General features: G+C 44.0%; 1 protein-coding gene across 2 annotated transcripts in view; it reads right to left on the bottom strand.

Moving 5' to 3' along the window:
- Positions 1–2190: 2190 nt before the first annotated feature.
- Positions 2191–13461, bottom strand: part of uba1 (ubiquitin-like modifier activating enzyme 1) — a 36982-nt gene continuing 25711 nt past the window's right edge. For both annotated transcript variants that reach the window (XM_063207966.1, XM_063207967.1), the window contains exons 16-26: positions 12924–13120; positions 12544–12608; positions 11753–11948; positions 10731–10805; positions 9418–9607; positions 8750–8838; positions 8154–8246; positions 6284–6475; positions 3825–3926; positions 3488–3588; positions 2191–2569 (exon numbers count right to left, since the gene is read on the bottom strand). In XM_063207966.1, the coding sequence (XP_063064036.1) occupies positions 2434–2569; positions 3488–3588; positions 3825–3926; positions 6284–6475; positions 8154–8246; positions 8750–8838; positions 9418–9607; positions 10731–10805; positions 11753–11948; positions 12544–12608; positions 12924–13120 (1436 nt within the window). In that variant the 3' untranslated portion in view covers positions 2191–2433. The remainder of the gene's footprint in view (positions 2570–3487; positions 3589–3824; positions 3927–6283; positions 6476–8153; positions 8247–8749; positions 8839–9417; positions 9608–10730; positions 10806–11752; positions 11949–12543; positions 12609–12923; positions 13121–13461) is intronic.

Below are 13461 nucleotides of genomic sequence, written 5' to 3'. Positions count from 1 at the left end.
TCTAAGTTGAGCAGAAGGGAGGACGTGTCTGCTACAGCCCACAATATCTTTATCTGTTGAGTACAAGTAAACCACTTGCCAACAGGATATGACCAAACATCATTTTCAGAAGACCCAATATATAGGTCTAAGTTGATCAGGCAGGTAGTGTAATAAACTCGAGCACCAGTGATGGAAAATCTGCTGTGAAAAGCAGACATCAAAATGCATTTTTAAAAAAGGCACGTGGGCATGCATAGGAAATCATAGTTTCTGGCCATGACGCCTGGACACTAATGCTAGTAATCCTTTGAGATTTTTCACTGTAAGTATAAATTAAATGAACCCACTCTTTGCATGGCAACCCATCTATTGCAGATAAAATGGATCAGGGGCATTTTATTCTACATCTTGTAGATTTTAAACCAGAGGTTGGTTGTGTGGTTAACTAATTGAATCATTCTTCATCATTGAATCATTCATAGATAACCCTGATGAAGGCGTAAGCCGAAACGTTGGTCTTATTAAATGTAACTGCATGAAGTTCCGAGTGTGCGACGACTATTCTTTTCAAGTTGAGTATACCAGATTGAATCAAAAAGGTCCCCAGAAAAACTGAGCAAGCATGCATAAATAAATACACCCCCAAAACGTTTATGTTCTTTTAACAACTTTATTCACTATCACACTAAGTGCTCCCATTACAGAGTAAAGTCACCACCTTAATTGTTGTACTGTACTGTTTTGAATCTTAACAAAGTAGAAAGGATACATAGTTTTATGTTCTACAAGGTGTTTAGTGAGTGCGGCATAACTTTAACACCACCCTCCCCACAAATCCCCTCACAAAAAGAAGGGGAATGAAAATAGAAAGCAAAAACACAAGATAACAAAATTCCAAAAGAAAAAGAAAAAAAAATGTTAAGGGAGAAAACAAAACAGAAAGAAACAGAACTCAAGTCATGTGCAAGTTCCCATCCCCACTATGACCCCACATGAAGTCAGAGAGGCGGAGGAAAACCAGGACTGGGCTGTACTTAGAAGCTGCTTCATGAGTAAAACAGGTTAAGTTGAGAGGTAAATCATCTAATAGAAGATCAATTAGATGATTTACCCCTCAACTTCACCTGGTTTCCTCCTGAACCAGCTTCTAAGTACAGCCCTCAGGACTGGGCTGAGAGGCGAGGACAGAGGGGTTAGTTAGATAGATAGTCTAGTCAGATACATCGAGATGAGGGAGAGAGAATAACAGGCAGCCGATGCTGCATGGCCACAATGCTACACCTCCCAGCCACCACTAGGAGGTGGCAGAGAGGCCTGCATGGTGGCCAAAGAGAAGACGCCATGTGTTGGGACAGGTGTACAAGTGTAATGTGTCTGCTGGGGGGGGACAGGTGTACAAGTGTAATGTGTGTGCTTGAGGGGGGGAGGATGGAATACTCTCATTCTGGTCCAGATAAGACATATGAACACTTTGATGTGGGCAAAAAAGTTATTTATTGTTCATCAATAAATCCGTACACATTTCAAATGAGCATCTTTTTCCAGATCTCCAGTGCATCATTTTCTTTCTTTCTATTCTTTTTTGGCATCAGTTGATGGCTAACTGCACATTGCTATGCACTGGATGGGCTCTGTGTTTGACAATAACAAGGAAAGAGGGTGCTGGAAAACAATTCATCTGGAGAGGGTGGGGGGGGAGCGCTTAGAGAGAGAGGTGTGGAGAACAGAAACCGCTTTCGTTTTTGTACATTTTTTTTTCCTTCTTTGATTTTTTTTTTTTTTTAAACAAGACAGGAGCCTTTCAGAGAGGGAAGCTGCGCTCACCGCGCAGATGAGGAGTGCTGCTGCCGAGCCAACCGAAAGAGCCATACATATAAAGCGTTGCGTTAATATGACCAGTTTAAACAACAGCTACTGTCAAAGAGTCAAAAAAATTACATGCTCCACCATCCCCCCCCTTGATTTCCACCCGAACCCTGACATCATCACTCAGACCCTGTTCGCCCTGACCAGCAACCAGTTGATGCACAGTTACAAAACATCTTCTGTGCCCCAAGACCCCCCGTTTTTGTGGGTAACAGCAGGTGGAGAGAGAGAGAGAGGTGCTTTTGGGGGGGGCGGGTGTTATGGTGGGGTATATAACCGATTTGTTTTTTTCCCCCCTCACTGAGACGGAGATTATTAACCTTTTAAACTATGATGGCAAGCGTTCCCGCCTCCCCATCCCACCCAGTGCATGTTTTTTTTTTTTTTTTTAGGGGGCTCGTCCAGTTGTAATTCCATGCTTTCTGATTGGTTCTCATTGCTTTAGTGAAATCTCCCCCTACCCCCACCAACCCCACGTGAGTTCCACTGTAGCCCCCTCTTCCCCCGCAGCCCTCCCCTCCCTCCTCCCTGATCTCCAGTGTGGGCGTGGGCCTTGTGGGGTGGGGCGGGGCAGGGCGGGGCTGCTCAGCGAATGGTGTATCTGACATAGGGCACCTCCACGTCCTCGTCCGTCTCGTCGTTGCAGCACAGCTCGAACACCAGCGCCTTCACGTGCTTGCCCAGCTTCTTCTTGGACACCTTGGTCACGATCTCCGTCATGCTGAGGGGGAGAAGAACACAAGAGGGAGAACATCAGGAACAGTCAGCAGGGTTTTGATGGCCAAGAGATAGCCTTTAAACTAAGGGGTGTAACGCGCTCAACTCAAACAAAGTGAACAACTGGGTGCTCATTCCTCGCAAAACCCGGCAATGAAGAAGGTTAACCCCGAAACGTCTGACGGGCAATAAACCACAAAAACTCGGAGTGCTGTCCTGCTCTTTATTTAATTTAATAGATAGCCTTACCAGGCGAATACACCGGCGGCGACAAGATAAAGTGACAGAAAATCGCTTGACTGTGCAGCAAGAACGATACGAGCGATAGAAGCGACACAATATGTCTGTTAAAAGCAGAATGCAAGCATTCTGACATTCCCTTTGGCTATGGCTGCTGTTGCCGAATTGCATCAAAGCTCTTTAGCCTAATATTCGCTGAAGCCCAACTACAAACTGTCGATTAAGTTGGTCAAACGCATTGTCACCCAAATCGCTTGTTTCTTCTGTCGCCAATGAATACATTCAAAGTTAATTACTTCCGTCCCTGGAATCCCTCAAGTCGTGTCTGGTGGCTTAGTCTTCACAATACATCCTGGTTGCCCCCAAGATCTCTCTCATTCGTTCAGAAACTACTCTTTCACAGTACTCAGATGGGGTGAGGAAACTGGAGCACCCATGCATTGAGTTTGGCAAAAAACAACCATATCACATAAGTCAAGTTAGGCAAAAGCGGGTGTGCTTTTAAATACACATAAAAAGTCACATTTACTACCATTGGAACTCCCATCAGTGGTGGTACTTAACCAAAGCACACACACAGAGTAACACTTAAGCACATACTTTGACTTGATTAATTTATGATTGACCCAGATCATAAAAGATGGCCTGCTAGAATGGGGTGTACTTGATGTGGAATACTTACGGAAGGTCCAGCCTCTCTTTGAGTTTGGCAGCAGGCATGAAGAATGAGTAGAGCATAGACACGCCCTGCGATAGCATGGTGATCTCCAGCTTGTGTTCATTCTGCATAGAGCGGGGGAGTCACAGCACAAGAGAAAAAACATTGAGAATCTCGTTTTTCAAACATTTTAAAACAATTCTACACCGAGAAAAGGGTTATAACAGAAATCACATTGCGTACAAAGAGTGCAGAAACTTAAGGGTACAGTAAATGCATTTTTCTTTTTTACAAATTCTTCAGGGAATTCAGAATACAGAATTATGACATCTCTACAGAAATGGAGAGGATGCTGGCGTACCTTAAAGTAGTCGAGGAACTCTCGCAGGGTCATCTCCTCCCCACTTGGCTGCAGTCCCTTCACCTCAAAGCGGTCCCACAGCGTCCAGTCAATCTCATAGTACTGCAGGGGAAGAGCACAAAAACTCACCATTAGTCACATTACAAAAGTTTGATTTTGGTCACATATTATTCCCCAAAACACCCTGGGCCATGGTCAATTATAAAATCATTATTACCCAGTTGTTACTCAACTGGGTAATAGAAGTCCAGCACATAAAGTAAAGAAAAACTGTAAGCAAACCAGCATCTTCAAAAGAACAATGCCGAAATCGTAACCAACACTCCCAATGAATACTACACCTTTGTCTTGACCAGACCCGTTATGGTGCCTACCAATTTCTTTAGTTCAATTACGCGATTCATAAGCACAGCGGTATGAAAACGTTTGTGCTGTATGAAGTCTTGGCATTGAAATGTTAAATTTTGAAACCTTGTTTTAAATATGCCTATTGAGTGCCACAAAGTCAAGCCAGTAGACAAATGCTCATCCGAGCGTTCCCATCCACATTCTCAAGGTCCCAACTGGCTGAGTAATAAAATGACCCACGCGGCTGCGGCTAACAGGTGTGTACTGTGAAGCATCCCGTGACCACAAACCAGCCTCTTCAAAAGAACAATGCCTAAATTGTAACCAACACTCCCCATCATAGCAAATGTTCCCCTTGTCTTGATTGGAACGGTTATAGTGCTTCCCAATATCTATAGTTCAGTGACTCATCAGAACAGCAGAATGAAAACGTTTGGGCTGTAAAAGAATTTAATTTAAATCTTGTTTTAATCTCGCTTTAAATGTGCCTATTCAAGGCAGTGGACAAACGCTCATTGGTCCATCATCCATTCACATTCTCAAGGCCCAACTGGCTGAGTAATAAAATGACCCGCGCGGCTGCGGCGGCTGCTAACAGGTGTGTACTGTGAAGCATCCCATGACCGGCTTCTGGCAGCATTACTCAGATTCAGAGGAAATGAGTCTCATCTGTAGCCTCATCGCTGCTCATCGCCCTGTCTATCTATCTTTGGTTTGTGTTATTTATACAACTCCGCTTGTGACCTTGAGAGTGCCGTTACAAGTGCAGCACATACAGTACACAGGAGAGGGTTAGTTTACCGCGCACACACTTCAACTGCCAGGCAGGAGGGAGGCCTGCAGCACTTGCTTGTGGTGTTATTTACATAGTGTTCTGCTGACAAAGAGGATTCAGTCAATCTAAATTAACGGCAGACCTCAAACAAAGTTCAGCACAGGTTCAATGCGGAGGGAATTATATGCGCAGCCCATTACTTCCACTTTGTTAGCTGCCTACAACTGATAAGAACACAGCCCGTTGACAGATTTATAACATAGAACAGATTAGTGGTAAGAGTTTAAACACACCCCGCCCCAAAAACCCAACTTATGTTTGGGTGCAGCACTGGGCTTTGAGAAGATCTATTTTTAAGACCGTAACAGAGGGACAGGAAACGAGTGGGAAAAGAGAGAGGGGATAGGACTGGCAAATGACAAAGGCCGGAATCGAACATGGGTCGTCGGCTTAGTAACCTAGTGGCCTACGGTATGGCCGAGAAATGAAGACATCTTAAAAAGGTGGGGTTGCAGGTATGACATCACGTTGGGGGAACTCCCCCAGGATTCTAATACCTCGTTCAAAAAGTCGAGAATCCCAAGAAAGCCGACCTAAAACCTCGGGAAAGTGGGCGTGAAGATTTGGTGACGCAATGTCAGATCGATAATTATCGAGGTTGATCTCAGGCGGAAGTATAGAACAACGAGTTCCCGACCTTATGTTTTGTATGACGACACACGCATCAACATGGCGCCCATGCATGCAATTAGCATGTAAACAGTATCAGAAATGCTAAAATATCATCTTGTAATCACTATCAACAACACCAGTTGATGCCATTCAATTGCAGATGTACATATGTCAGTACTGCTGGTATCTGACTGTTTGATTTAGTCTACTTAAGCTAAAATGATATGTCGTGGGTGTGAATGCTCAATGTGAGGTGAAAAAAAGAAGAGAGAACCAAAACAAAACACGCATGAATCACGATTGTTCCGGGATCAGTGACGTTCATGCGCCAAACTCCAGAACTCGATTGTCATGTGAGCAGTGTCGTCAGCTGTCTCGAGAGGTCCCGAGCTGGTGAAGGCGCCATAAGGTTCTACATAGACTCCTATGAGCCTGCGGAACCCCCAACGTGATGTCATAATGGTACATTTTCTTAAAATGGTTAACCTGCAACCCCACCTTTAATTGGTTAAAGACATCTTAATTAGTATGATGCGTTGGTTTAGTCACCGTGTGTTTGGGGTGAGAAATGAAGGTGTATTGTGTGTTGGTTTAGCAAACTCACCTTGTGTTTGGGTGAGAAATGAAGGTGTATGATCATGATGTGTTGGTTTAGTAAACTCACCTTGTGTTTGGGTGCGGCGATGGGCTCTGAGAAGGCGAAGAAGGGCAGGGCGAGGTTCATGAAGCCGTTCTTGTAGGACTCCAGCTTCTTGTGCTGCTGCACCACCTTCAGCAGCTCCAGGCACACCAGGCCCACCACGGCAGCCGTCGTCGTGGCGATGGCCGGAATGATCTTCCCAGCAATGAGCTTGCTCTGGAACACAAGAAAGCTTGGAATTACTTTCAGAATTTCAGTGGAATGAAGCTGTTGGGACAGTGGTTCGCAACCGTTTTTTATTTAACAAACACCCCCTGATGTCATAATAAGCCTCCCAACATAAGCCTGTGCCCACTTTAGTATTACAAAAAATAAGCTAAAGACAATGACATGACAATGACAATACACAGTATTTGACCTCTGTATTTGAAAAGGTCTCATTACGGACCTGGCTGTATCTTTCGGCTGTATCCTATGACTCCAACAGCCTCTGGGGACCTACATTCCATTTCAAGTCAAGTTCAGGGTTACAACAAATACAACTCATTTTCTAAGTTGGTCTGAAGATAAACTGGCTTGGCAAGTCGTGCAAGAGTCCAAGCTAATTGGAGTAGGGACAAACAGACGTCTAGCCTCAGTCATCTGACGTAATGCATCACTATTGCTTTGAGCTAAAACGAGCTCACAGCACTTGCAATTGGGCTGAACGGGGAAGACAAAATAAAAAGCTGACGACATGAATGAAAGAAAAGGAACTAATAATGAAAACAAAGGCGAGGTGATCAGACATTTGCCATAGAAGTAGTGTTTCATCAACATTAAAATCCACCCTCAAGCGCTCTATACAAAACTGATGAACAGTCAAACTGCCAAATTATACGCAGTACAATAACTTTCCTCTGATAAAAAAAGGACACCACAAAACTAAATGAAAAAGACACAAGCTGTTCAGCCACACATCTTCTAGGTTGATCATTACACAGCTTTCTGCAAGTGCTCAATTAATACCACAGACCAGAAGACATACAAATATAAATCCTCCCTCGCGGCACAAAAACAAAGTTCTGAAACAGCACCAGACACATTCCGATCCATCCTCCACTCTTGTTTGACAATGCAGAGTGAGCACATTCTACACACCTACACCCGAGGATATCCATTTGGGCAGAATTGTACGCAAAACATGCTGTTGTCGTCTAGCACATGTTCGCTTCACCTCAAAACTGGTTTGGGCACAGCCAACAGCTGCCACAGCCAACATTTCCACGCTCACATTTAAGACACCCAACAAGAAACCATCAGCTGAAATATTTAGAAAAATATTGTATCTACCAGTCTGTCTTTTTACCCCTGTAATAGCAGTGAAAAGAAGAATTGGGGACAGTTTTAAACATTAAGTAAGTCATTAACTCATTTCCCCAACAGCTCGTGCTGTTCCATGAATAAAGAGTTTGCGCAACCTTGCAAGTTTTGCCGGAGGGGGGTGTTTGATTATAACGCAGCTCGTCGTGCTTCTGGAGGTAATTTCACAGTGGCGTGGAGCCATCTGAGGCCATGTGCATGGCTGACTGCTCCACGCCGAGCCAGACGGGGCGGGCGCCTCACCTTGTGCCTGTCTGACTGCAAGTAAAACGAAAAACTCTTCTCTTTCGTGACCACCTACTACTAACTACATTAATGCTTGAGCTGATGTGTATGTGTGAGATCGTACTGTACTTAACTAACCATACTTAGCATCTGCACTTGTTGTTCTGTATATTTCCTGTGCTCTTTGCATCTACTAGTGACGTCAGCTATGATTATTATGCCTCGATTGTAATGCGCTCTGGTTAATAAAAGCGTCTGCCAAATGCAATGTAATGTAATGACTGCACCAGCAGGGGGCCTCCCTCACCTTGTGTCTGTCAGCAGGAGGAATGTCATAGTTCTCGGCCCTCAGGTTGGATGCTGCCACGATGAAGTCCATGTGGAAGTTGCTGTCATCGTCCTTAAAACAAACAAAAAAGAAGAGAAAATGAACACGTTTTAAAGGGACACTGTGTAGGAAATGGTCAAAAAAGGTACTGCAACTATGCTGCTTACTGAAATTGGGCTGCCTATTGCCAAATTTGATCTTAACAAGAAGGTTCACTAAGTATTAAAGAAATATTTTCTAGTATGGTCCAAGTACAGTCATTTTTGCAGCTAAAAATGGCTATTTTTGGAAATTCAAAATGGCGGACCATGGAGAAGATCCCCCTTTTCATGTATGGAAAGTGCAATTTTCCCGGTCATAATGAATACTTAGAATTTCATGGTGGTGAGTATTCATGAAAAAGGTAACAGTAGTGAATGGGCAGCATGAATTCTGGAAATAAACAACTAAAAATGTCACACAGTGTCCCTTTAAGAAAAAAAAAGAACTTTACAAGTAAGATTGAGTTGCTATAACAATGTCTGAGACACACCTGTGCCTTATAAAGTTTTCCTTGGGGGAGAGTTCTCACATACCTTCTCAAAGTCAATGGGAAGGAGTTTGAATTGAGATGCAGACTCGGAGGCAGGCAGCAGGGTCTTCAGCTCCTCTAACCTGGAGTCATCTGAGGAAAACAGCAGCACATTACATAGTTTATAACACAACTTGGCAGACACAATGGCTGGTGATGCTTGGGAGAAGCGCTTTTATTGCTCACAATGGAGTTATTGCTCTCTTTATAACCCCCAGAGCAGGTTCAATCACAATAGCAGTTGTTTGAGTAACAAAATCACCACAAAATATGTAAGAGGGAAAAAAAGAAAAAAAAAGAAAAAAAAAAGTCTACAGTCCATACTGAAGATGTAGCAATTAGGGATGCAAACGATTAATCGACTTTAATTTTGTAATTAATTTAATTGTTTTATTTTATTTACATTTTTATTAAACATTTTAGATTTATAGTTTTTTTTTTTAGAAACATTGAGATTTTTGGGGGGAAAACGCCGCTTATCAATTAATCGTAAGTCGATCAATAAGGCCATCAACTGATTAATTAATTAATCAATAATTTACATCCCTAGCAGCACTGGGCCGACCCCTCTAAATAGTGGCCTGATCCCGATCAAAATACCCAAGCGCATTAAAAAAAAGATCAATGCACGGCAGGCATTTTTCTCCCTGCAAGCACAAGGCCCTCACTCACCCACTGAGGCGTTGGAGTTCTGGAGCTCCTGGTCGGAGACGTGGATTTTGACCCCGGACTTGGGTGTGAATGTGGGCACTTTGAGATCCTGCATGATACGGACTACGTTGTCGCGGTCCCTGGAGCCGGGCAGGCCGTAGGAGTGGGCTAGCAGGTTGGCCCCAGCCATCACGTAGTCCATGTGCAGCTCCTACAGACACCCCGGCAGGGGAAGATCAGTTCAGTTTTAGGGATGCACCGATACCGATACTGGTATCGGTATCGGCACCCGATACTGCTCATTATACTCGTACTCGTCAAGCACTTGCCGATACCAAGAACGATACTGCTATTACACAAAATCTTGTCACGTTCTGTGGACTTGAAAGCAGCAAGGAAAAAAGCGCCACCTCATGCATTTAAATCTACATGGAAATGGACAATAAAAATATCACCGGTGGAAAAAAAACAAGGCCATGCATTTATTTTCATTGCGTTTTGGTGGTAAAATGTATCGGTACTCGGTATTGGCAAGTACACACATTAATGTACTCGTACTTGTATCGGTTTTCAAAAAAGTGGTATTGGTGCATCCCTATTCAGTTTGGTTTATTTGATGGGGACAGATACACATCATGTGGGTAGGCTATGCAAGCCCAACAGAATAGCATCATAGCATTCATAGCCTTCGCTAATTTCCAATGAAGGGCGTTTAAAATAAAATATTTAAAAAATGTTTTTATTTTTAAGGGCAGCCAATCCATTCATACAAGCCCTTTATTCAATCTAAAAGACAGCCAATACACATATAGACAAGAGAGAAGTTGAAAAGGTGAAGATTGTACACATCCCAGGAAAAGGTGCAGGACAAATGCTGAGTAATTTTCAGAGTGAGGAGTCCACACATCTAAAACCCTTTTTGTTGATTGTCTTTTTTTCATGGCTGGATTGCGCTTCGACTTGAAGTCAAAACGTAATCCACCCATGAAATGTAAATAAATCTGTGCATACTCCTCACCCCGAAAATTACAGACCGGGCAGTAGGTAAACACAGCAAAGGATTTAACATCACTTCCACGCACACATGCTATGGGCCCCGTCTTCTAAGCTCGCCCTTAGCTTCATTTTGGGGACCATATTCTCCATGCTGTCAAACTTTGTATGTGTTATTTAATTAAGAGGTCAATGATGGTGTGAAGAAATAAATTCATTCATTCATTCATTCACACACGCACAAACACACGACTCGTGCTACAGCTTTCTTTGGGTTGCTAAAAACTATAATACAGACGAAAACGTATGCATTTTCAGAAACCGGATTGTTGAATACTTACGTTGTTGGTGTCGAATTCTAGGGGGTGAGGACACCTCTTTGGACCGGACCAGAATGGGGCACCTGAGCTGGTGAGCTGACAGGAGACATAAGAGAACATATTACGAGGACGACAAACCAAATGGAGTTTTTTTTATATAGGTTTTTTTTGCAGGACAAATACAAAGACCTGATGTGTCAAGAGATTTATATTTGGGATCAGACACCAACAAAAAAACTGATGAAACTGATCAACGTCTACAACTGGTAATCCTCCAATCCTCCTATAATTTTAATACCATAACAAACAGGCTACATGAAAAATGGTTGGAATGACTTTCAGCATTCAGTGGAATGAACATGTAGGACTTACAACCCATTCCAGGTCAAGTTCAGCGTCACAACAAATGAACTCATTTCCTAAGTTTGTCTGAAGTTAAACTGGTTAGGCGAGATGTGCAAGAGTCCAAGTTGTATGGTGCAATGCCCATCTGCTTCAGTGTGCAAAATCTTAAAGTACTGTTGCATTTCTGGTTGTGTTGGATTTCTGAAAGTGTCCAGGCAGGCAGTGCTTAAGACTTGTGCATTCAGCCATTCTAAAACAGCGTGTGGCAACATCTCACCTGGTAGGGTGGAGGTTTGGCTTAAAAAATGGTGGGGATATTACAATGGCAAATTGTCCATGTATGCTTTTTTTGCATTATATTTGCGAAAAAGTGCTCGGGACCAGCTAGGTTAATCTCAAAGTGGTATGGACAGGTACCAGCATCCACATAAAAAGGTACCACATAAAATCACACTCAAGCGGCCCATCATGGCTCTAACGGTAGGGCACTCCACTACTCTACAGCGCCGACCCGGGTTCGATTCCAGCCCAGGTCATTTGCAGATCCTTCCCTATCTCTCTCTCTCTCCCCACTGGCTTCCCGTCTCTGGCTTTCTCCCTCTCTCACAGTCACTGCCCAATTGAAAATAAAAGCATAATAGCCAACCCCCCCCAAAAAACCTTTATAAAAACAAAATAAATATTTCCCTCATGCTCACCTGGTCAGGTGGGAAGTTGTGCAGCAGCTGCCGGATGTTGTTGCTGTACTGGCACTGCCAGTGGTGGCGTGCCCAGGTGACGCACTCGTCCCAGCTGTGCGGCCGGTCGGTCACCAGGCACTTGTAGACGGCTTCCAGGACCTCCAGGGGCTGGGCACCGGGCAGCTTCAGGGTGCGCTCCATGAACTTGGGGTCTCTGAGTGCGGACACAACAGCAGACAGGGGTTAACATAATGGGCTTGATGTTAACTTTTTTGCTCCACGGCCACTGTGGCTAGTTTCCCCAAGTCAGCCTTTCTGCTAGCCAGAGTTTGGTTGTTGGGTGTTTTTTTTCCCTTTTTGAACATTCTTGTATTTAAATACAAACAATATCAGCCACTACTGTGATTTGGCACACCAAAGAGTAAGTTGCCAAAGTGGCCAATGAAACTGAAATTGTTAGCAGCCACAGCCAAGTTTTACCAGCATTTGGCCAGCTTTCAGGTGCCAGTGTCAAGCCCTGTTGCACCTTTAAGCCATTTCAGTTTAAGGGGTCTCTGTGGACATGTCCACAGGCAGACAGAACCAGGGCTTAAAAAATAGTCTTCTTCACTTTAACTGAAACCACTTTAAACTGAAACCATTTTCAGGAGTCTGTGGGCACAGAGAGACAGACAGACTGAGCCAGGGGTTGAAAACGCTTGGAAACCTTCCACACTCAAACTCCTCAAGTGTGCGTGTGTAAATTCCTTGAAAGCTTACACACTCCAACTTCCAAGCCATTTAATCAGGGTCTAAAGGGCATAACTCACGTCAGATACTGCAAGGCGTTCTCAGCAGGCTGCTTGAAGAGTCCCTCAAACTCGTCACGGGCCCACTACAGGAGCGGGGAAAAAAAAGTCAGACATATGCAGAATTCAAAAATAGCAAAAGCGGCAGTTAAAACATGACGAAACTAATATTTGTAATGCCCTAGGCCAGATTTTCACATCAAGGTCCTGCAAGCCAAGTTTGGTCAAGACACAGGTTCGCTAGCTAGGACATCTACAAGTTCCGTCATGGCCTTGCCATGTCATGTTTGTAACAAAGTGCACTGCAGCCACCCTGTCAAATAAGCTACAAATACAATACAAAGGTCACCTGCAGCATCCCTGTCAAATAAGCCACAAATACAATAAATAGGTCACGTCACCTGCAGCGTGTGTTCGATGGCGTTGGGGAAGTTCTTGAGTGTGCAGATGGGGATGGACTTCTCCGGCGGGTCCTGGCTGGAGCTGTAGGACTCGGTGACGAAGGGGATGACCACCTGCACGTTGCCCTTGGTGCCCAGAGTGCCAGACTCCAGCAGGGGCTTGCGGTAGTACACACACCTGCGGTCCATGTACATACCTGAGGGAGAGAGAGAGGAGGAAGAAAACTAAATCAAATGCATGAAGATCACACACCTGTGGTCCACATATTAGTGTACCAGAGGGAGAGGGGGAAAAAATATATATTTTTAAAATGATTGAATGAACACACAGAGAAATCTGGGTTCAAGAAAAACTTTGACGAGGGGAAAAAAGTTAACTTTTCTTGTTCCAGTGTTAAACGGACAAAAAACTGGGGGAAACCTTTCAATTGAGGCTCAGGCCTCATACAATTTGCTCTTTGCGTGATTACATTACACTGCTGACGCTTATTATGCAATGTCTATTCTGCAAGGCAACTTGGCTATTGGCAGGGTGTTG

Source organism: Engraulis encrasicolus, chromosome 10 (assembly GCF_034702125.1).
Source record: "Engraulis encrasicolus isolate BLACKSEA-1 chromosome 10, IST_EnEncr_1.0, whole genome shotgun sequence".
Classification (NCBI taxonomy): Eukaryota; Metazoa; Chordata; class Actinopteri; order Clupeiformes; family Engraulidae; genus Engraulis; species Engraulis encrasicolus.
The sequence above is the reverse complement of the archived record's forward strand: the minus strand, read 5'-3'. Positions and strand labels throughout refer to the sequence as shown.